The following is a 25,452-nucleotide window of genomic DNA, read 5'->3' on the forward strand; positions in this document are numbered from 1 at the left end:
GTTATGAAAATCATTCCATGATATCAGATACAATTAGTAAAGTACCAAGACTTAGGTGAGGGAAGAGAGAAGGAATGTGTTAGGCAAGATATAGGTGGACTGTAGTGGTTGGGTGTGTTGGTGAGGTAGTTTGTAAGGCTATGGATTCTCTTTGTAGGCCTTGTTGAATAGATGTGTCTTCAGAGATTTGCGGAAATTGGTTATTTCATCGATAGCTTTCAGGGCTGTAGGTAGTGCATTCCACAGCTGCGTGCTCATGTAAGAGAAGGTGGTGGCGTGTATCAGCTTGGGTTCTAAGTAGAGGATGACATGGGGACAAAGTTTGTCCCTGTCCCCGTGGGCTCTGTCTTCATCTACAGAAGCCTTGAACACGTACAATTTTATATTTAAATCGTTTTATTAAAGTATAAAAAGGAACTATATGCTGTGTAACTGTTTTGTATAAATTACAAATAGAAAACAATAACAATGAGCAGCTATAACAACCCTCCTTCCCACCACCACTCTATACCCTTCCAAATAGAAAATGATACGTCCCTGTGGGCTCTGTCCCCATCCCCACCCTGTCCCCCATGGGATCTGGCCCCATCCCCACCCCGTGGGATCTGGCCCCGCCCCATCCCCGCGAGCTCTGTCCCCGTGTCATTCTCTAGTTCTACATGATACATTTGCAGGGTTTTGAGTTGCCTCACAATATGTCTGATAATTGAGGGAGTTTGTGTCACTATTATTCAGATAACAAAAGTATCTGTAAATGTTTTGCATGTGTAGAGTAATATGGGAAACATTCTAGTTCAAGACAGTCAGCATTTCAGAACTACCTTCAGTGAGTGCAGGATGGGTTACATTTCATTTATAAATTCTACGTATTTCTTAACACATTCATTGTCAGGTTCTCAGGTTCAGAGCCCGCGGGACCGGGCTCTGGAGCAAACGTGAGCCCTTGGGCTGCTGACGAGGAGCGACAGCAGCAGGCAAAACCCACCAACCAACACTGGGTAAGCACACCGGCAGGGACTGCAGGCACTGCCCAGCGAACCGGAACACATGGACTGGAATCCCCCGGACTGGAGGACACAGAACTGGAACACTGGACTGCAATCCCCCGGACTGGAACACTCGATTGGAATCCCCCGGACTGGAGGACACAGGATTAGAACACCGTACTGGAGCACACCGGACTGGTCCACACAGCTTCACCTGCACTTAGCTACTAAGCCCCCCAGGAGTTGAGCTCCTAGGTTCGAGTAGCCGACAGGACTTACTGGATACCGGATGACATAGGGACTAGGACTGGAAACAGAAGTGCTCCTAACCTAAACTGATCTACGTGCTCCCAATCCCTAAACCAGCAGGAGTGTTCCTAACAGTAAACTGACAAAAGGACTTCCTAAGCCCTATACTAAACATGAGCTCCTAAGCCCTGCTCAAGAAAGGGACTTCCTAAGCCCTAAACTAACAGAGCAGGGAACTAAACACAAAGCTAACACAGGTGCTACTAAGCACCAAGCTACAAGCAGAGCTCTACACTAATAAGCTAAACACAAAACTAACAAGCTACCTAAGCACTGCTCTAGCAAGCTAGATACAACTAACAAGGTGCTTCCTAAGCACTACTCTGGCAAGCAACCAGAAGAGCTCCTAGCACTAAAAGGGAAGACAGGGGAGCCACAAGGAAAAAGCAGGGAAGCTAACACATAAGCCAAAAGTGATTCTAAATCACCAAACACCAACAGCAAAGACTGCAATGCTCCCAATAGCACAAACCCAGAAGTACTTCTAACAGCAAACTCTGCAGTGTTCCTAACAACACCAAACCCTGAAGTACTTCTATCAACAACAGAGCTTCCAAAGCCCTACACAGCAATGCTTCCAAAACCAAGAGGGAAAAGCAGGGGAACCATAAGGGAAAAGCAGGAAAGCTAAACACACAGTCACCAGTGCACACTGCACTAACACTAACCTGGCCCTTAGCAAAAGCAAGCAGGGAAACTAGACACAAAGTCAGAAGTGCACACTGCACCACCCTACCTAAAGCAAACACCACTGTTACCAAGGCCCTGAAGGAAACAACACCACTTCCTTATCAAGGCCCTCCCTGATGATGTCACACTCCCTAGCCCCAGGCAACAGCACACTGACCCAGAGAGGCCCAACCCACACAAATGCAAAACCGTGAAGCACTTGAAGCCAGTACCCCCAAAGAGAGGTAGAGGTAACTCAGTCCACCCACACAGGTGCAGTATAGTGAAACAATTAGAGCCATGCTGCTGGAAGCTGCCAGCACAGAGAGACAGAGCCAGCTCAGAAAGGACAGACAAAAGAAACAGAAGCCAGCTAAGAAGCTGACCCCCAGGAAAGAGGTAAGTTTGAGAGGGGTTCTGACCCCAGTCATAACATTCATCAGAGCCCAAGACATGATTCCTGAGATAGACATTATCCCCCTAATTCTAAAAAGTCGCCAAAAATTGCGCACGCAAATCTGGGCACATATTCAATTAAATTGTGTACACAAATTGAATAACGAGCCAATTAGTGCCACTGCCATTTTAACAAGCAATTATTGGTAATAATTAGATTTAATTGGAACTTATGTATGTAAATTTAGGCAGAAAAAGGGCGTGGAAATGGGAGGTCATGGGCGGAATGGGGGCATTCCTAGCATTTGCGCATGTTATTATAGAATAAAAGAGGATTAACGCCTAATTTAGGAGCGTACATTTGCACCATGTTTCAGCTGGCAACTACCCCTAAAGTTAGGCTCCAGTCCCAGGCGTAAACGCTATTCTATAAGCTGTGTCTAACTTTAAGTGTGGCGTATAAAATTGTGTTTTTCAGCACCAATTTAGTATAATATATAATTTATTTTTAAAATCAAGCATGGTACTAGAAGATTGGAAGGTGACCAATGTAGCGCCAATTTCTAAAAAGGGTTCCAGAGGTGATCCAAGAAATTATAGACCGGTGAACTTGATGTCAGTGCCAAGCAAAATGGTAGAGACTATTTAAAAAAGAAATTACAGAGCATATTCAAAAGCATGGATTAATGAGACAATTCCAACACGGATTTAGTCAAGGGACATCTTGCCTACCAATCTACTACATTTCTAATCTAATAATCTAGTCCCATCAAGAGGTTCAGGGCGGTTAATTTATAACAATTTTATTGATGACAAGCCAATGCATACACTTCAAAAATATAAGTATAAACTGCTCAAATATAAGAACACATATGAAACAGTTGAATGTATCTACTGTCATCAACCTTTAAACCATTTTAACCCTCCCCCCTCCCTATGTGATGTTATACTTATGCTTAAACAGTTTTATTAAACCAACAATACAATAACACTCCAAATATCGCTTGGACAACATTACTTACTCAAACCAGTAATTCTCTGAAACCATCCATTAGTGATTATTAAACACCCCTTCCCTCTTCCCCCCTCCCAACCCTATCCTACCCCCTTCCCCCCCCCCCCCCCCCATCTCTAACTCTGACATTAGGTATCTCATCCATTACTCATAAGGTGTTGACAATCAGGCGTCTTCCCCTTGGGCTCAATCTAGACAGGTAGGGATTCCATATCGCCAAAAACTCCTTTCCTCACCTAGGGGATCAGCGCTGATTTTTTAGGCATCATATATAGAATCTTGCCCTATACATATATTATATACATTTTTGTCATCAAAGCTTGAGTTTCTGTTCTCAGTCTTTGCACTGGCCATTGTAGCCCTACCCAAGGACTTAAGAACTGTGCCTTTTGCAACGGGCAGGGCCGTGACAGCTTCAATTTTAAGCACTTCCTAGTGGTTTTTCTTTTTTTCCAATGTACCTGATACGACTCCTAAGGTCTTTCTTATAATTAGTACTACTTTTGATTTTTGCTTCCATGGTCTTTCAGTCTCAGGGCCCCGTTTACTAAGGTGGGTTAGTGTTTTTAGCACGCCTACACTTAGCGCACACTAACCATGTAGGCGTCTATAGGGATATTGTAGGCACGCACATGGTTAACGCATGTTAAAAACGTTAGCATGCCTATAACGCTGCTTAGTAAACAGGGGCCTCAGTTCGTAGATTTTTGTATTTTGTGACTTTTTCAAGTTTTCTCTTTCACTCAGCTGTCTTTGGTTGCCGATACCTCTATGAAAGCCATATTTTTGCTTACGCATCAGCATATAGGAAAAGTTTAATATGTGACAGTGTGGGGGAATTTTTCAAAGCTGTACATTTTGACGCAAGGTCACAAGGATGTATACAACACAGACCTGCATCAGTTCTTAAAGGCAAACTGGGCACATTTCCTTCCTAGCTGACCTTGGAATTAACAGAAAAAAAAAAAAAGAAAGCTTCCAACTGAAAGATTCATTCATTAAACAATTACACCTGTGTGAACTGCTCCCACTGGCACCGTCCGCTCTCTGCCAGCTGGCCAGTCCAGTTTCCAGCAATGCCACATCTGCTATACACACCTGCTGGCTGGCTGTACCCAGGGCTCCATCGCACACGTGGCCCTAAGGGATCTCTCCTGCGGGATCCAGTATGCTAACGTGGCATAACGAAAGATAATCCCAACTAACCAGAGAAGGCTAGACGTTGCAGAACGCAGTAGTAACCCCACTGCTGGGTCTATGATATAAGACATGTATTGTAAACTGCTACGCCGGTATTTCCAAATAGCAGTAAATCAAGCTTCCAAGAAACTAATACTAAAAACATTTCATTAGCTTCCAGTAAGGTTTCATATTGAGTTTCAGATCTTGGCGCTGGCTCACAGAGCTCTTTATGAGAATGTTCCATCATTATTTGGTAGCAATAGTTGTTTTATACCTGCCACTAAGACTTTCATAGTTTTTGGGGGGGTTTTTTTACATTTGTACCCCGCGCTTTCCCACTCATGGCAGACTCAATGCGGCTTACATGGGGCAATGGAGGGCTAAGTGACTTGCCCAGAGTCACAAGGAGCTGCCTGTGCCTGAAGTGGGAATCGAACTCAGTTCCTCAGGACCAAAGTCCACCACTCTAACCACTAGGCCACTCCTCCACTGTTGCTACTATTTGAGATTCTACATGGAATGTTGCTATTTTGAGGGGGTAAGCAAACATGTGGACAATGGGGAGCCGGTTGATATTGTATATCTGGATTTTCAGAAGGCGTTTGACAAAGTGCCGCACGAAAGACTCCTGAAGAAATTGCAGAGTCATGGAATCGGAGGTAGGGTATTATTATGGATTAAGAACTGGTTGAAAGATAGGAAGCAGAGAGTAGGATTGCGTGGCCAGTATTCTCAGTGGAGGAGGGTAGTTAGTGGGGTCCCGCAGGGGTCTGTGCTGGGTCCGTTGCTTTTTAATGTATTTATAAATGACCTAGAGATGGGAATAACTAGTGAGGTAATTAAATTCGCCGATGACACAAAATTATTCAGGGTCGTCAAGTCGCAGGAGGAATGTGAACGATTACAGGAGGACCTTGCGAGACTGGGAGAATGGGCGTGCAAGTGGCAGATGAAGTTCAATGTTGACAAGTGCAAAGTGATGCATGTGGGTAAGAGGAACCCGAATTATAGCTACGTCTTGCAAGGTTCCGCGTTAGGAGTTACGGATCAAGAAAGGGATCTGGGTGTCGTCGTCGATGATACGCTGAAACCTTCTGCTCAGTGTGCTGCTGCGGCTAGGAAAGCGAATAGAATGTTGGGTGTTATTAGGAAGGGTATGGAGTCCAGGTGTGCGGATGTTATAATGCCGTTGTATCGCTCCATGGTGCGACCGCACCTGGAGTATTGTGTTCAGTACTGGTCTCCGTATCTCAAAAAAGATATAGTAGAATTGGAAAAGGTACAGCGAAGGGCGACGAAAATGATAGTGGGGATGGGACGACTTTCCTATGAAGAGAGGCTGAGAAGGCTAGGGCTTTTCAGCTTGGAGAAGAGACGGCTGAGGGGAGATATGATAGAAGTGTATAAAATAATGAGTGGAATGGATCGGGTGGATGTGAAGCGACTGTTCACGCTATCCAAAAATACTAGGACTAGAGGGCATGAGTTGAAGCTACAGTGTGGTAAATTTAAAACGAATCGGAGAAAATTTTTCTTCACCCAACGTGTAATTAGACTCTGGAATTCGTTGCCGGAGAACGTGGTACGGGCGGTTAGCTTGACGGAGTTTAAAAAGGGGTTAGATAGATTCCTAAAGGACAAGTCCATAGACCGCTATTAAATGGACTTGGAAAAATTCCGCATTTTTAGGTATAACTTGTCTGGAATGTTTTTACGTTTGGGGAGCGTGCCAGGTGCCCTTGACCTGGATTGGCCACTGTCGGTGACAGGATGCTGGGCTAGATGGACCTTTGGTCTTTCCCAGTATGGCACTACTTATGTACTTATGTAAGTTGGCCCTTGCAGATCACCAATGTGGCCGCGCAGGCTTCTACATGGAATGTTGCTCGTGGAATAGCAACATTCCATGTAGAATCTCCAATAGTAGCAACATTCCATGTAGAATCTCCAATAGTATCTATTTTATTTTTGTTACATTTGTACCCTGCGCTTTCCCACTCATGGCAGGCTCAATGTGGCTTACATGGGGCAATGGAGGGTTAAGTGACTTGCCCAGAGTCACATGGAGCTGCCTGTGCCTGAAGTGGGAATCGAACTCAGTTCCTCAGGACCAAAGTCCACCACCCTAACCACTAGGCCACTCCTCCACTGTTGCTACTATTTGAGATTCTACATGGAATGTTGCTATTCCACTAGCAACATTCCATGTAGAAGTTGGCCCTTGCAGATCACCAATGTGGCCGCGCAGGCTTCTGCTTCTGTGAGTCTGACGTCCTGCACGTATGTGCAGGATGTCAGACTCACAGAAACAGAAGCCTTGCACGGCCTTCTACATGGAATGTTGCTAGTGGAATAGCAACATTCCATGTAGAATCTCCAATAGTGGCAACATTCCATGTAGAATCTCCAATAGTAGCAACATTCCATGTAGAATCTCTAATAGTATCTATTTTATTTTTGTTACATTTGTACCCTGCGCTTTCCCACTCATGGCAGGCTCAATGCGGCTTACATGGGGCAATGGAGGGCTAAGTGACTTGCCCAGAGTCACAAGGAGCTGCCTGTGCCTGAAGTTCTTTTGTCTGCTAGCAGAATGTGTCCAGGGCTTGACTGGCTTCTATATGAGCAAGTGCTTTTTTCCTGCTGGCACCTGTGTTATGGAATAAGTTACCTTTTTTTTTTCTTTTAAAAATCTTTATAATATTGGATTGGAGATTACAAAACCCTGTAACCTTAAAATTCACTGACAAGCACAGAAGAACAAAAAAAAAAACCTCCGCACATGTCAATGCAAGCAGGCAAACACAGCGAATGTGACACAAAAGATGACATAGAAAAAAACGTCCAACACAATTTAGAAGTGCGCACTCCTGTGTTTGCTACATTCTGCTCCTATTTAGAAGTGGCCGCTCCGCGTTACACCTGGTATTAGTTTTTTTTTTCTTTCACAGAACACAGAGAAGTTCAACTTGTGCACTATACAGGGACTCCTGAGGCAGGACCTCACGGCCGAAACACGATTCATGTCAAGTCCATCGCATATTTTTGAATAAAACTTCTGATGTGAACTCTGAGTCCATTGGATGTTTTTTTTCTCCATCATCTTTTGTGTCACCTTTGCTGTGTTTGCCTATTTACCTTAAAATTCACAACATGAAAAATAGCACACATTATATAAATTATTATATGGTTCCTCCCCCCACAAGAGGAGTTAACGTAAATCGCATCATAATTACAATCCACAGCATGAGAATCGCAACTTTAGCGAAGTGACAGTATAAAGCCTGCAACACAGCATTAAAAATATACCCGATTCTCCCATCCAATGCAATTTTATATCAGAACATAGAAAAAACTCCAACGCTCAACATTCATGCCCAGCATCCAACACTCTAATTCTCACACAAACATACCCCCGCTCATACAAACCCTCTCCCCTGCAGAAATCACACTACCCCGAAGGTTACTATTTTTAAAATGAAATGAAGCCTCATTGAAAACAAATTTAGACAGGGCCGTGCCTAGGGTCTCCGGCGCCCCCCTGCAGGTGGCCCCCCCCCCCCTGAAAACGATCGCTACACTACCCGCCCTCTTCTCCCCAGATCCTTTTCCTTTGTTTAAATTTACCTCTGTCCGGCGGCAGCGTAGCGTTAGTGAGAAGGAGGCAGCGCTCCCCCGCCCCGACGTGTCAGTCTTCCCTTCGCTCAGTGTCCCGCCTTCTTCTGACGTCATTTCTGATGTCAGAAGAAGGCGGAACTGAGCGAAGGGAAGACTGACACGTCGGGGCGGGGGAGCGCCACCTCCTTCTCACTAATGCTACGCTGCCGCCGGACAGAGGTAAATTTAAACAAAAAAAAATAAAGGAAAAGGATCTGGGGAGAAGAGGGCGAGGTAATCATGGTGCGGCGGGGTGCCCCCCAGAGGATGGCGCCCTCCTGCCATGCTTACCTCGCTTACTGTGTTGGCACGGCCCTGAATTTAGAGAACGTTAAAAACACATATTTTAGGATGGCCTTTGGTCTTCCTCATCGGAGAGAAATGCCTGATTTCACTGGGATATATCTGTGCCTCTGATGGTTAGCTTTCCTATCCTATTTACGGCACTCTTTTCTTTTGTGATTTTTTTTTTTTACTTTTATAAATTGCTGTGATCTTATTTTTTAGCTTAGTGGTATAAAAGTTTCTTAAGAAACGCAAACAAACAGGAGAGCTCTCCTACTACAGAAGACACTCTCTCTCTCTCTCATTCCTTCCTCTGCCCCAGCCTGTCCCCTCAGACATGTGGACTATTAAACGCTTTACAAATATAGGCAGTAGAGACTGATTAACTCAGGGAAATGGTCACTGCACTAGGGGCCCTGTTTACTAAGCCATGTTATAGGCATGTTAGCGTCTTTCAGTGGCGTAGCTACGTGGGACCACGGGGGCCTGGGCCCCGTAGGTTTGGCCCTGGACTCCCCTGCCAAGGACCCTCTCGACCCCCCCCTCCCGCCGCCAACCTGCCGTCGCCTACCTTTGCTGGCGGGGGACCCTAATCCCCGCCAGCAAAGGTAGGTGACGGCGGTGGCAGGGGAGGGTTGGCGGTGGGAGAGGGGGGGTGGAGAGGGTTGGCATCAGGGGGGGTCAAAGTTGTTGGTGGTGGTGGTGGCGGCAGTTGGCAATGGCGGGGGGGGGGATTGGCGGCGCTGGGGGGAGGGCTAAAATGTGCCCTCTCACCTCGGGCTCTGGACCCCCCTCCCACCGGTCTGGCTACGCCCCTGGCATCTTTAATGCACGTTAACCATGTACGCGCCTATAATATCCCTATAGATGCCTACACGGTTAGCGTGCGTGCTAATTGTAAGTACGTTAAAAACGCTAACGTGGTTTAGTAAACACAGGGCCCTAGAGCTGTTTACTTTCTAAGCCACTGGCTCAAAACACAGCTCAGATGACTTATGTGAAATGAGTCAGTGGTCTCGATCCAGTTCCAAGGGTCCTAGCAATCTGTGAATTTTGCTATATGTTTCCCCATAGACCTGTAAGGAGGACACAATGAGAACAGACAGATCTGGAGAAAGAAAAAAGTCATTTATCTTCCCTGTGGGTGGGTGAAATACCTGGCAGCTGCCTCCTGCTTCCCATCTTCCAGTGTTCTCCAGTGAATGTGATCTCCAAACCCTGGGGCAGAAATAAACATTGCATGTTTGTAGTAATCACCAAGATGCAGATCAAGCAAGCTAAGGCCAAAGGAGAGAATGTTAAAAAAATAAAAAAAAAAAGAGGAAAATATTACATTGCTAGTATACAAATAGGGAGTGGCAAAGTGCCTTCAGTCTGTCAGGGGTGAGGGGACCACCAGAATTTTAAGCATAGTAACATAGTAGATGACGGCAGAAAAAGACCTGCACGGTCCATCCAGTCTGCCCAACAAGATAACTCATATTTGCTGTTTTTTGTGTATACCCTACTTTGATTTGTACCTGTGCTCTTCAGGGCACAGACCGTATAAGTCTGCCCAGCACTATCCCCGCCTCCCAACCACCAGCCCCTCCTCCCAACCACCGGCTCTGGCACAGACCGTATAAGTCTGCCCAGCACTATCCTCACCTCCCAACCACCAGCCCTGCCTCCCAACCACCGGCTCTGGCACAGACCGTACAAGTCTGTCCAGCACTATCCCCGCCTCCCAACCACCAGTCCTGCTTCCCACCACCGGCTCTGGCACAAACCGTATAAGTCTGCCCAGCACTATCCCCGCCTCCCAACCACCAGCCCCGCCTCCCGATCTTGACTAAGCTCCTGAGGATCCATTCCTTCGGCACAGGATTCCTTTATGCTTATCCCACGCATGTTTGAATTCCGTTACCGTTTTCATTTCCACCACTTCCCACGGGAGGGCATTCCAAGCATCCACTACTCTCTCCGTGAAAAAATACTTCCTGACATTTTTCTTGAGTCTGCCCCCCTTCAATCTCATTTCATGTCCTCTCGTTCTACCATCTTCCCATCTCCGGAAAAGGTTCGTTTGCGGATTAATACCTTTCAAATATTTGAACGTCTGTATCATATCACCCCTGTTTCTCCTTTCCTCCAGAGTATACATGTTTAGTTCAGCAAGTCTCTCCTCATACGTCTTGTAACGCAAATCCCATACCATTCTCGTAGCTTTTCTTTGCACCGCTTCAATTCTTTTTACATCCTTAACAAGATACGGCCTCCAAAACTGAACACAATACTCCAGGTGGGGCCTCACCAACGACTTATACAGGGGCATCAACACCCCCTTTCTTCTGCTGGTCACACCTCTCTCTATACAGCCTAACAACCTTCTAGCTACGGCCAACGCCTTGTCACACTGTTTCGTTCGCCTTCAAATCCTCAGATACTATCACTTCTCAGATACTATCATTTCTCCCTAGGTCCAACTGCCTACTGAATGCTGCCGTGCCAGGAAATTGGTGAACAAACAGCTGGCTACAGATATTTACTTTCTTCTAGAATTTCTCACTACTGCAGGATCATCTGATAGCTGGAAAAAAAAAACGCCTTAATATCAATTACAAATTAAATGGGGGGGGGGGGGTGCAGAAGTAATTGATGCATTTGTAGTTTGCATGTGCTTGGTGTTTTGGTTATCGGATTTAAATGTATTTTCTGTGAATATTTTGTAATCAAGCTAAGTGTAGGGGTTTGTCCCAAGGCCAATGAAATATACATTTCTGCTCTATTATTAAATACGTAGGAGTTGCTGTAATCTCATTTCTTCTACACATATTTCCAAGTTTGAAGGGTGACTTTTTATAACGTGGGAAGGCGTAGGAGACGTGGAAAAACTGTGGTCCAAGCTAAAGGCTGCTATAAATATGGCGACTGATCTTTTTGTGAGGAAAGTAAACAAAACTAAGAGAAGCAGGAAGCCTATATGGTTCTCCAAACAAGGAGCTGAAAAAATACGAGCAAAAGAGGCTTTGTTCAGGAAATACAAAAGAACACAATGAGAGGGTCACGGAAAAGATTATCGGATTAAACTGAAAGAAGCGAAGAGGGAAATACGACTAGCAAAAGCGTGAGCGGAAGAAAAAATGGCTAAATATGTAAAGAGAGATGACAAGACTTTTTTCAGGTATATCGGAGAAAGAAGAGATAGGAATGGAATTGCGAGACTGAAAGATAATGAGAATGGCTATGTGGAGAGTGATGAAGATAAAGTGAACATGCTAAACAATTATTTCTCTTCGGTGTTCACGGAGGAAAATCCTGCAGAAGGACCGTGGTTGGCTGCCGAGGGAACGTCTGGGAATGGAGTGGATACTGCGCCGGAGTTTATAAACAGCTAGAGAATCTGAAGGTGGACAAAGCTATGGGGCCGGATGGGATACATCCCAGGCTACTGAGGGAGCTCAGGGAGGTCCTGGTGGGGCCTGTTAAAGATTTATTTAATAGATCTTTAGAGACGGGAGAGGTTCCGCGAGATTAGAGACAAGCGGATGTGGTCCCTCTTCACAAAAGTGGAGACAGGGAAGAAGTGGGAAACCACAGACCGGTAAGTCTCACGTCGGTGGTAGGAAAAATAATGGAGTCGCTGCTGAAAGAAAGGATAGTTAGCCGACGGGTTACAGGACCAGAGGCAACATGGCTTTACCAAAGGAAAATCCTGCCAAACAAATCTTATTGACTTCTTTGACTGGGTGACTAAAGAACTGGATGGAGGACGTGCGCTAGATGTAATCTACTTGGATTTCAGCAAAGCCTTTGATACGGTCCCCCACAGAAGACTCGTGAATAAGCTGAAAGGGTTGAACTTAGGACCGAAAGTGGTGAACTGGATAGGAAATTTGTTTGACCGACAGGTGGCAGAGGGTGGTGGTAAATGGAATCCGCTCGGAGGAAAGGAAGGTGAGCAGTGGAGTTCCTCAGGGGTCGGTGCTGGGGCCTGTTCTGTTCAACATATTTGTGGGAGATATTGCTGAAGGGTTGGAAGGAAAGGTGTGCCTTTTTGTGGATGACACGAAAATAGCCAATAGAGTGGATACCCTGGAGGGAGTAGAAACGATGAGAAGGGATCTCCGAACGTTAGAAGAATGGTTGAGGGTCTGGCAGTTAAAATTTAATATGCAAAATGCTAGAAACCTTAAATCTTGTCTACTTGTACCTACTATAGTTTGTGTGATATAAAAGTGTACAATAATTTGTAATAGCGCTCAGAATGCCATACATGGAACTCAGCTGTAAAACAACTCATTACATGCCACTGGAAAACACCATCATTGCACAGCCCTCCCTTCCTACTTCTCAAAGGAGCTAACTGCAAGAAACATACAATGTCCCATATCATGAAAGCAATGGTACTTAGCTCCAATGTGTCTGATGTATCCCGCTGAGCTGTTAGGTGTCCCAGTGAACAAAATAGCCAATTGGCATTCTTCTATTGTTCATTTTTTTCTTTTGTTCGTGTTGGTGCCGAAGTGTAGTTTGTGGGGAGTAGCTACCATCTACTCTACGCTTTCACGTTCCCAACATGCTGCATGTTTCGCCAAACAGGCGTCTTCAGGAGAACGAGATCATTAGCTAACAGTTTAGCATTTTTCGATCTCGAGGGGTACAGTGAGCTGTCTGCCTCCTGGAATCTCCATGCTAAACTGTTAGCTAATGATCTCGTTCTCCTGAAGACGCCTCTTTGGCGAAACATGCAGCATGTTGGGAACGTGAAAGCGTAGAGTAGATGATAACTACTCCCCACACCACTTTGGCACCAACACGAGCAAAAGAAAAAAAATGAACAATAGAAGAATGCCAATTGGCTATTTTGTTCACTGGGACACCTAACAGCTCAGCGGGATACATCAGACACATTGGAGCTAAGTACCATTGCTTTCATGATATGGGACATTGTATGTTTCTTGCAGTTAGCTCCTTTGAGAAGTAGGAAGGGAGGGCTGTGCAATGATGGTGTTTTCCAGTGGCATGTAATGAGTTGTTTTACAGCTGAGTTCCATGTATGGCATTCTGAGCGCTATTACAAATTATTGTACACTTTTATATCACACAAACTATAGTAGGTACAAGTAGACAAGATTTAAGGTTTCTAGCATTTTGTATATTTATAATATAAGAGAAACCTAGCGTTTAATCCCCAGTATTTCTCTATCAGTTAAAATTTAATGCTAAGTATATATGTTTAGATATGTGGATGTTATGTAAAGAAAACGTTAATAAAAATAATTTAAAAATAACAAAAAAAATGTAATGCCAAGAAGTGTAGAGTGATGCACTTGGGGTGCGGAAACCCAAAAGAGAAATACCGGATAGGAGGGGAGAGATTAGCAAGTTCGACTCAGGAGAGAGACCTTGGGGTGTTGGTGTCGGAGGATCTGAAGGTGAAGAAACAATGCGACAAGGAGACGGCCGTAGCCAGAAGGATGCTAGGCTGCATAGAGAGGGGCATAACCAGCAGAAGAAAGGAGGTTTTGATGCCCTTCTACAAGTCGTTGGTGAGGCCCCACTTGGAGTATTGTGTTCAGTTTTTGAGGCCGTATCTTGCTAAAGATGTAAAAAGACTGGAAGCAGTGCAAAGAAAAGCTACGAAAACGGTATGGGATTTGTGTTGCAAACCATACGAGGAGAGACTTGCCGACCTGAACATGTATACCCTGGAGGAAAGGAGAAAAAGGGGTGATATGATACAGACGTTCAAATATTTGAAAGGTATTAATCCGCAAACGATCCTTTTCCGGAGATACGAAGGCAGTAGAACGAGAGGACATGAAATGAGATTGAAGGGGGGCAGGCTCAGAACTAATGTCAGGAAGTATTTTTTCATGGAGAGGGTTGTGAATATGTGGAATGCCCTCCCGCGGGAGGTGGTGGAGATGAAAACGGTAATGGAATTCAAACATGCGTGGGATAAACACAAAGGAATCCTGTTTAGAAGGAATGGCTCCATGGAATTTTAACGGAGACTGGGTGGCGACGCCGGTAATTGGAAACAAAACGGGAGCTTGGCAGACTTCTTCGGTCTACACCCTGATCGTGACTGAATAGATAGGGATGGGCTGGAGTGTAAATTTTAAGGGGCTTCAATGTTAGCTTCAGAACTTAGTACAAGAACAGTACTGGGCAGACTTCTATGGTCTGTGCCCTGAGAAAGGCAAGGACAAATCAAACTTGGCCATACATATAAAGTATCACATATCGTGTAAAATTAGTTTATCTTGTTGGGCAGACTGGATGGACCGTACAGGTCTTTATCTGCCATCATTTACTATGTTACTATGGGGGGGGGGGGGGCTACAGAGATTTCCATAAGGATCAAGTACAAAGATAACATACAAAATTAGTCGGATAATAGAGCTGAGGGAAAGAAATGGAGAACAGTAGGAAATGAGAAAGAAGGTTATACTTATTTATGAAGTTACACGTCATCATGTATCAACACAAACAGTATTAGCACAGGACATAAGTACATAAGTACATAAGTAGTGCCATACTGGGAAAGACCAAAGGTCCATCTAGCCCAGCATCCTGTCACCGACAGTGGCCAATCCAGGTCAAGGGCACCTGGCACGCTCCCCAAACGTAAAAACATTCCAGACAAGTTATACCTAAAAATGCGGAATTTTTCCAAGTCCATTTAATAGCGGTCTATGGACTTGTCCTTTAGGAATCTATCTAACCCCTTTTTAAACTCCGTCAAGCTAACCGCCCGTACCACGTTCTCCGGCAACGAATTCCAGAGTCTAATTACACGTTGGGTGAAGAAAAATTTTCTCCGATTAGGTTCAGGAGTGCAGTTCACGACTCCTCAATCCCTTAAAAAGTTCTCTTTACAGCATTTCTCCAGTTCACAGTGCATCTCACTGAAATACATCCCACCCCCCTTGGAATGGCGAACGCATAACAGGGTGAGAGTTAGAAGGGCCAAAGTATAGGAACTCAAGGGCTACAATGATAATAGAACGACCAGGAATTGAAAGGTAGCGTTACAAGTATATGGGAGGGAGAAGCGATTCGGGTCCACGGGAACATTAAAGACCCGGACCCCCGAGATTTCTGGTCATTAGCTACGATGCTCATGCTCCAGGGCTAAGCCTTCATCCTGCAGATCACCCCACCGAACAGGTAACTAACTCACTTTTAAAAAGGGAAATGATCATATACCGCCTTTCTGAGGTTGTTGCAACTACATTCAAAGCGGTTTACATATATTCAGGTACTTATTTTGTACCAGGGGCAATGGAGGGGTTAAGTGACTTAAGGAGCTGCAGTGGGAATCGAACTCTTCCCAGGATCAAGGTCCACTGCACTAACCACTAGGCTACTCCGCCGCTCTGTGCCTGATTTTTGTTTGAATACCACAAAGCCCTGCAATGAAGCTGATCAAGGAGAGTGTCCAGTTAAATGAGTTGGTGCAATTACATTTCTCAGCATCAAATGGCCTTCCCACCGCCCCCTCCAGCAGCGATTCCCCCTCCGCCTCGAATTCCAACAATACCCTTTTCAAACAGCCGTCCGCATCCTTTTCCGCAGCCCGGCATATTCAATGCACCCCCCCCCCCCCCCCCCCCTCCAAGTGCCAAGATTTGCAAGACCTGGTCCCTAAAAGTTTAGATGCAAAATTTCATTCAAAAAAATACTTTACCCCTTCCAAGCCTTTCTCCGGCCAAAGCTGCAGAAATGATCATGAAAAGTAAGAAAGGCTGCGGGTTCATTGTTAGCCTGGATCTCTGCCAAAACCTCCAAAGCAGAGCAGCAGCAGCAACTCAGAAAGCCAGCAGCGAAGCAGGCTCTCCTTTGCTTTTCTCTCTCTTTTTTTTTTTTTTAACAAGGAAGGAAGTGAGGTTTGACGGATGTGGGAGGTGCCTCTAAACCCAGATTGAAAAGTAAGAGAGGCTGCCTGTACCAACATTTATTGCTTGTTCTGTACAGGGCACAATGCAAACAGGATCTATTCTGGATTATACACTTCTCCCATGAAAACACGCTTGTCATTACGATAACCTCACTAATCCACCTTCAGTTATGAAAGCCCACCTTCTATAACTACCCTAATCACTCCCTTCCTTCTTTTCTCTTCACTTATTTACTCTCTGCACAATACTAACTGTATCTGATATCCTGGAATGGCAATGTTAACAAGACTATGTAAGCCACATTGAGCCTGCAAATAGGTGGGAAAATGTGGGATACAAATGCAATAAATAAATAAATACATTCCAGAAATGTGATTTTTATTTTCACCATATTCAGCAGGACGCCTGAGAGATCCTGCCTAGACTTTCCTATGAAGAGAGGCTGAGAAGGCTAGGGCTTTTCAGCTTGGAGAAGAGACGGCTGAGGGGAGATATGATAGAAGTGTATAAAATAATGAGTGGAATGGATCGGGTGGATGTGAAGCGACTGTTCACGCTATCCAAAAATACTAGGACTAGAGGGCATGAGTTGAAGCTACAGTGTGGTAAATTTAAAACGAATCGGAGAAAATTTTTCTTCACCCAACGTGTAATTAGACTCGGGAATTCATTGCCGGAGAACATGGTACGGGCGGTTAGCTTGACGGAGTTTAAAAAGGGGTTAGATAGATTCCTAAAGGACAAGTCCATAGACCGCTATTAAATGGACTGGAAAAATTCCTCATTTTTAGGTATAACTTGTCTGGAATGTTTTTACGTTTGGGGAGCGTGCCAGGTGCCCTTGACCTGGATTGGCCACTGTCGGTGACAGGATGCTGGGCTAGATGGACCTTTGGTCTTTCCCAGTATGGCACTACTTATGTACTTATGTACTTATGTACTTATTATAGAAGTCCTTGCCATATCATGCAAAACTTTATTTGCACGATCCTTCTAGGATTAAATTTTTTTTGCTAATGATTTCTGCCAACTCCTAAAGTTAGTGTATCCTGACCCTTTCTCTTCAGAGCAAAACAATGGTTCAGTACTGGGAAGCCAGCTGCTGAAACAGAGATACCAGGAGGCATATTTTCAAAGCACTTTGGGAGGCTAAGTTCCATAGGTTTCTATGGAACTTTGGGAGGCTAAGTGCTTTGAAAATAAGCCTCCAAGTCTCATTCATTAGGAGTGTGTCACACTCTGAACCCTGTTTCTTATTCATCACAGATTCAGTACCAGTGCTCTGATCTTGATCACTGCTTTCATGACAGGGAAGCCTTAGAGAAGTAAACCCAGTGGCCCAACCAGTAGGAAGAAATTTTGCACATTCCTTCCCACCTACTGCTTCCCTTTGCCCTATCCCGTTTCCTTTTGTTGCAAATACATGTGCTCTGAAACTTCAGTACATATATTTAACTACTGGTCTGGGTGGATGACAATTTTCAGCTCAAAATGTATCCAAATTGCTCCCCACTTTAAGAGGCTCCAAAGCAAAGCTGCTGTCATTTAATTCTGCCTTGATTCATTTGCAAAGCAATACTACACTTAAGTCATTCTATATTTATATATTGGATATACCCTATGAAAAATCTTACTCTTTGAGACGGTTCACTCTTAGCATCTCTGTTGAAATGCAACCCATTCTTCTGGTACCTGGACGTGATCTCCAAATTTGAGAGGGCATTTCCTCAAAATAAAGTGCAGAACCAAAGTGGCAAGACAAGTATAATACTGTAACATTAAATACTGGTGTAATATATAATCAAACAGCAGAAATGGCAAAAATGCAACTGTACTATCCTGTTCCCTCAAATTGTAGATAACTACAATTAATTCTGTTGACTGATTTTCTATAATCAGTAATCAGATTCTAGAGAAACAGTTTTTAATCGATTTTTTTTCTTCTACTGTTTTGGGCTAATAACATCATTATGTTACGTCCAAGTTATAAACTAAGGATGGTGCTTTCTTTGCCTGTGGGCTGAGATTGAGAATGAGCGCAAAATGTGAGCTGGGGAATTAACACCCAGTGTTGCCCAATCTCAGAGGGACAGAAAATGGACCCTGAGTAAAAAGTAGTTGCGTACCTGTAACGGTAATTGTCTTTGGACAGTAGATTATCTAGCCACCACACGTGTGTGCAGCTGGTTTATCTTTGATATTAGATTTTAAAGGTTTTGATATACTTGTGATATTCAATAAAGTGCAATTAAAGGATAGTTGTTATATGGTTTAATATTAATATTTATTAGGGATATCCTAAAACCCTGTCTGATTTGCAGCCCTCCAAGAATGCCATTTGACACCCCTGAACCATATCTAAATTAAGTCTGGTGCACATCTTCAGCCTTATGTCCCCCAGTTAATTGTTAGATCCCTTCCCCCAACACCTCCCTTCCCAGAATAATCTGGATCAGGGGTTCTCAACCCAGTCCTCACCACACACCTAGTTAATCAGGTTTTCAGGATACCCACAATTGATTTGCATAAATAGATTTACTTACAATGGATGCAGAGCATGCAAATTTATCTCATGCATATTCATTGTGGGTATCCTGAAAACCTGGTTGGCTGGGGGGTGTCCCAAGGACACGATTGAAAACCACTGAGCTGGGTAAAAGGCTGTTTGAAATCTACCCACTCTCCCTGCTGGTAAAAGAGCTTCAGTTGTTTCTTTTAGTTTGTGCCATTCTCAAGACCTATTTATTCATGTATTTATTTATTAGGATTTATTTACCGCCTTTTTAAAAGAATTCACTCAAGGTGGTGTATTATTGTTTTGCTCTGACTGTAGCTGTTCTTTAGCCCCCTCAAAAGCTACTGCCTTTTGTAATCACTTTGTCCTTGCTAATGGCCTGACTGGTTCATCTGGTCCACTGCTGCTAGAAAGCAGAAGGGTCTGAAAGAGGACAGACAACTTTATGATTGCTATTGATTGTACATGTCCTTTAAGCACTGTCTGTTTATTGCTGTTGGAGACAGACTGGATGCTTGGCTGACTGAAATATTTCAGTTCTTATGCTCTAGTAGAGAAATGAGACCAGGTGTGCCTGATCTTTCCTGGGAACATATGTAGAGGAGTGTGGTAGCCGTGTTAGTCCACTCTTAAGGTTATCAATAGAAATCAAACAAAAATAAAACATGGAAAAGAAAATAAGATGATACCTTTTTTATTGGACATAACTTAATACATTTCTTGATTAGCTTTCGAAGGTTGCCCTTCTTCCTCAGATCAGAAATAAGCAAATGTGCTAGCTGACAGTGTATATAAGTGAAAACTGGGTGTCAGGACCCGGGGAACAGTTGAACAATTAATTTTAGATCTGCCAGAGTCCTTTAGAGGACAGAACCGCTTTGAAGTATTGTTAATTCGCAAGATGTGTTTACTGGCGAGGAAATGCATACTACAATACTGGACGGTCAAAGACCCTCTGGCTTACTGGCACTGGAGGAATCAGTTGCATCAGCTGATTTCCTGGGAGGCTAATGAGATTAGATTCTCGCAGAAAAAGAGGATTGCATTCTTGGCCCTCTGGGGCCCTTACTTACGTATTCTAAGCCCAAGAGGCCGGAGCCTACTTCTTAATGCAAAGTGAACTTCCTATTTTGATTCAATAAAGTTCTTCCAGGCTGAGTAGGGGGAGAGGGGAGGGGGGGTGGTTGGGGGGATGGGGAAAAGGGAGGGCTAGGGTGGGGAGGGAGGGGGGAAGTTATAGACGGGGGGGGGTTTGGGGAGGGAAGGAGGATTATGTAGTAGGTACCTTATTGTTGTTTATCTATGGAATCGTGCTTCTAGAAAGTATAGATTGTACTTGTAGACATTATGCGATTCCTCTACAAGGGGAGTATTAAGACAGAAAGTCATTGAATCTGTTATAAGAACATATCGATATATGTGATGGACGAATGAGAGATTCTGTGGGATACTTGTTCAATTGTTATATTGTTTGTCATTAATAACAATAAAATTGTTCAAACATAAGTGAAAACATTCAAGCATTACTATGACAGTAAAATAGATACCATTGGAGATTCTACATAGAATGTTGCTACTATTGGAGACTCTACATGGAATGTTGCTATTCCACTAGCAACATTCCATGTAGAAGGCTGCGCAGGCTTCTGTTTCTGTGAGTCTGACATCCTGCACGTACGTGCAGGACGTCAGACTCACAGAAGCAGAAGCCTGCGCGGCCACATTGGTGATCCACAAGGGCCGACTTCTACATGGAATGTTGCTAGTGGAATAGCAACATTCCATGTAGAATCTATAGAAATCAAACAAAATAAAACATGGAAAAGAAAATAAGATGATACCTTTTTTATTGGACATAACTTAATACATTTCTTGATTAGCTTTCGAAGGTTGCCCTTCTTCGTCAGATCGGAACCTGGGAACATATGGAATGCTGATCTCAAGCAGGGGATGGTCAGCCTGCAATGGGACATTCAGCTTGCCCGTTTTCTTCTTATTCATTTTTTCTGTTTGTTCTTATGTTTTTCCATAGCATAGCTTTCGTCAGTCGTTCCACTTTGGAAACACACAGCAAACTGCAAGATGAAGCTCTGAATGTTTTTTTTTTTTTTTTCTTCCACACAGAGCTGTTGATGTGTCTGAATGTTTGTAATCCACCTGCTGCAGAAATAAATTCCCCTGGGGCTTGTGAAGTCTGTGTGGGGCATGGACTCTAACTGCAAAGACAGAAAATCAACTAAAAAAATAACTCCCCTGTACTTGCTCCAAAGAAAATGGGATGGTTTGCAGGTTGTGAAATGTTCTAATTGCACCAGCAGAAGAATTATGGCTGTATGCAAGCTTTTGAGACCATGCAAGCCCTCTCATTAGCTCTGAAGGTTTCCAAAGCTCATCTCTGGAGAATTGTTATACTGGGTCAATGAAAAGCATCATCGGCTACACAGCATCCCTCTGCTTTTTCCAACACAGTTGAAGGCCAAGTCATTTACAATATCCAAATCTCAGGCACCTACAGTCTGCAAAGCTGCAGGCTTCTTTTTGCTTATGCTGCAAACATTTATATGTATTACATAGTAACATAGTAGATGATGGCAGAAAAAGACCTGCACGGCCCATGTAGTCTGCCCAAGATAAACTCATATGTGCTACTTCTTGTGTATACCTTACCTTGATTTGTATCTGCCATTTTCAGGACACAGACCGTAGAAGTCTTGCCCAGAACTAGCCCCGCCACCCAAACACCAGCCCCGCCTCCCAATCTCGGCTAAGCTTCTGAGGATCCATTCCTTCAGGCACCTACAGTCTACAAAGCTGCAGGCTTCTTTTTGCTTATGCTGCAAACATTTATATGTATTGTACATGTGTGTGCAATATTGATTGATTGATTGATTGATTGATAGATATAGGTATATATCAGGCCTCAACAAATTTTCACTGAATCTAGGAGCCAGACCCAAAACCTAGGAGCCAACAGCTGAAATCTTTTGTTTCCCATTCTATATAGTGTGACCAGAGTTGCACATGCAAATCAGGTCATATTACTACTACTACTACTACTATTTAGCAGTGTGCAACGAAATTATCTTAACAAGCCAATCAGTGCTGAAAATTAACACTTCACAGGCAATTATTGACACTAATTGGCATTAATTAGAATTTACGCCTAGAACTTGGTAAGTATATTCTGTAAAGTTCTGCATGTAGATTCTAAAAAAGCGATCCAAAAAGGGGGACAGATCTTGGGTGTTTCGAAACTCTATGTGCACTGATATCAAATACAATCACTCCATGCCTAAGTTAGTTGCCAGCATTTACACCAAGTTTTACTTGGCATAAATACATGTGAATAGATTTAGTTGCATGGACGGACACTATGCATATTCTATACAGGGAAATGGAAATGGGACTTGATATACTGCCTTTCTGAGGTTTTTGCAACTACATTCAAAGCAGTTTACATATATTCAGGTACTTATTTTGTACCAGGGGCAATGGAGGGTTAAGTGGCTTGTCCAGAGTCACAAGTAGCTGCAGTGGGAATCAAACTCAGTTCCCCAGAATCAGAGTCCGCTGCACTAACCACTAGGCTACTCCTCCACTAGCAACAGTCCATGTAGAAGCCTGCCCTTGCAGATCAGCAATGCAGCCGTGCAGGCTTCTGTTTCTGTGAATCTGATGTGTCAGTCTCACAGAAACAGAAGCCTGCACGGCTGCGTTGCTAATCTGCAAGGGTGGGCTTCTACATGGAATGTTGCTAATGGAATAGCAACATTCCATGTAGAATCTCAAATAGTAGCAACAGAATCACCAATAGTAGCAACATTCCATGTAGAATCTCAAATAGGGAAAGGGAATTAGGACTTGATATACCGCCTTTCTGAGGTTTTTGCAACTACATTCAAAGCGGTTTACATATATTCAGGTACTAATTTCAGGTGTAGTTTATAGAATATTCCTAGGTGTGTTTTTTTTTCAGCACCAAATTTTACGGCACCATATAAGGAATGTGGCTCATGCTGCTGTTTCCCTGGAACAGACTTCCAGAGCTGATGCATCATGTTCCCTTTCTTGTCATTATCAACTCACCTTTTTTAGGTTGCTTTTAAATCCTGACCACTTTTCTATAATACATTCTCATAGACTGGGGTAGGGAACCTGCAGCCTCCGAGACCATGGGAATTATGCACAGAAAACATCATTAACCAGAGTTTTGGCCATTTTAATTACTGTATCCCACAAATAATTTCAGAATAGTCACTCTAACAGTTTGTTTCCATCATTTTAAGTTACATCTTTACTTACTTTTATTTTTGTATCTATCATAGAAGGTCTATAGAGCTCTTTGCATTTCTGTTTGCAACATTACATAATGATGCAGCCTGGTAGGGATAGTACTAACATTCATGTGTCCCTCTGTGTATAAAGGTTGTCACACCTGTGCTATAATCTTTTGAAGCTCATGCCAATTTCTTAGGTAAAATACTTTTTTTTATGTAAACATCGTTGTAGGATTAGTAAGTGCAGGAGTAGCCTAGTGGTTAGTGCAGTGGACTTTGATCCTGGGGAACTGAGTTTGATTCCCACTGCAACTCCTTGTGATTCTGGGCAAGTCATTTAACCCTCCATTGCCCCTGGTACAAAATAAGTACCTGAATATAGGTAAACTGCTTTGAATGTAGTTGCAAAAACCTCAGAAAGGCAGCATATCAAGCCCCATTTCTCCATTTCGGATTCTAAATGGAATGTTGCTACTATTGGAGATTCTGTTGCTACTATTTGAGGTTCTACATGGAATGTTGCTATTCCACTAGCAACATTCCATGTAGAAGCCTGCCATTGCAGATCAGCAACGCAGCTGCGCAGGCTTCTGTTTCTGTGAGTCTGACGTGCAGGACATCAGACTCACAGAAACAGAAGCCTGTGCGGCCGCATTGTTGATCTGCAAGGGCAGGCTTCTACATGGGATGCTGCTAGTGGAGGAGTAGCCTAGTGGTTAGTGCAGCAGACTTTGATCCCAGGCAGTATATCAAGTCCCATTTCCCTTATAATTCCAGTTTAATAGTTTATGCTGTTATTATAGGTCAACATGATTATTGCAATCTGCTTTTTGTGGGGTGCCCTGACAAAGTACGAAGACTGCAAACATTGCAGAACACCTCCGCTAGACTAATATTATTATTATTATTTTAGATTTCTAGACCGCGTCTACCAAAAATCAGTTCTAAGCGGTTTACAAGTATTCAACCTTGATTACTGGAGATTGAAAAGAAATAATGAAGGAAAGTGAGGAGATATTGAGCAAGATATTGGAAGGGGTGCCAAGAAATCCCTCAGGATTTAACAACAGACATCAATTTACAACAGAATCGGGTACCCAAGTGCAGAATAGAAATAGCATAGGAATTTTTCTACAGAGGGTAGTTCTCACTTTTTTTTTAATCACATACAGTGGTGGAAATAAGTATTTGATCCCTTGCTGATTTTGTAAGTTTGCCCACTGACAAAGACATGAGCAGCCCATAATTGAAGGGTAGGTTATTGGTAACAGTGAGAGATAGCACATCACAAATTAAATCCGGAAAATCACATTGTGGAAAGTATATGAATTTATTTGCATTCTGCAGAGGGAAATAAGTATTTGATCCCCCAGCAACCAGTAAGAGATCTGGCCCCTACAGACCAGGTAGATGCTCCAAATCAACTCGTTACCTGCATGACAGACAGCTGTCGGCAATGGTCACCTGTATGAAAGACACCTGTCCACAGACTCAGTGAATCAGTCAGACTCTAACCTCTACAAAATGGCCAAGAGCAAGGAGCTGTCTAAGGATGTCAGGGACAAGATCATACACCTGCACAAGGCTGGAATGGGCTACAAAACCATCAGTAAGACGCTGGGCGAGAAGGAGACAACTGTTGGTGCCATAGTAAGAAAATGGAAGAAGTACAAAATGACTGTCAATCGACAAAGATCTGGGGCTCCACGCAAAATCTCACCTCGTGGGGTATCCTTGATCATGAGGAAGGTTAGAAATCAGCCTACAACTACAAGGGGGGAACTTGTCAATGATCTCAAGGCAGCTGGGACCACTGGTCACCACGAAAACCATTGGTAACACATTACGACATAACGGATTGCAATCCTGCAGTGCCCGCAAGGTCCCCCTGCTCCGGAAGGCACATGTGACGGCCCGTCTGAAGTTTGCCAGTGAACACCTGGATGATGCCGAGAGTGATTGGGAGAAGGTGCTGTGGTCAGATGAGACAAAAATTGAGCTCTTTGGCATGAACTCAACTCGCCGTGTTTGGAGGAAGAGAAATGCTGCCTATGACCCAAAGAACACCGTCCCCACTGTCAAGCATGGAGGTGGAAATGTTATGTTTTGGGGGTGTTTCTCTGCTAAGGGCACAGGACTACTTCACCGCATCAATGGGAGAATGGATGGGGCCATGTACCGTACAATTCTGAGTGACAACCTCCTTCCCTCCGCCAGTGGCCTTAAAAATGGGTCGTGGCTGGGTCTTCCAGCACGACAATGACCCAAAATA

General features: G+C 43.8%; 1 protein-coding gene across 1 annotated transcript in view; it reads right to left on the reverse strand.

Moving 5' to 3' along the window:
* TXNDC12 (thioredoxin domain containing 12) overlaps positions 1–16,352 on the reverse strand; it is a 55,165-nt gene extending 38,813 nt beyond the window's left edge. Inside the window, exons 1-2 of the mRNA XM_030205885.1 lie at positions 16,178–16,352; positions 9,657–9,717 (exon numbers count right to left, since the gene is read on the reverse strand). Of these exons, the coding sequence (XP_030061745.1) occupies positions 9,657–9,717; positions 16,178–16,247 (131 nt within the window). The 5' untranslated portion in view covers positions 16,248–16,352. The remainder of the gene's footprint in view (positions 1–9,656; positions 9,718–16,177) is intronic.
* Between the last annotated feature and the right edge of the window lie 9,100 nt (positions 16,353–25,452).

The sequence above is a fragment of the Microcaecilia unicolor genome, chromosome 6, assembly GCF_901765095.1.
Source record: "Microcaecilia unicolor chromosome 6, aMicUni1.1, whole genome shotgun sequence".
Taxonomy (NCBI): Eukaryota; Metazoa; Chordata; class Amphibia; order Gymnophiona; family Siphonopidae; genus Microcaecilia; species Microcaecilia unicolor.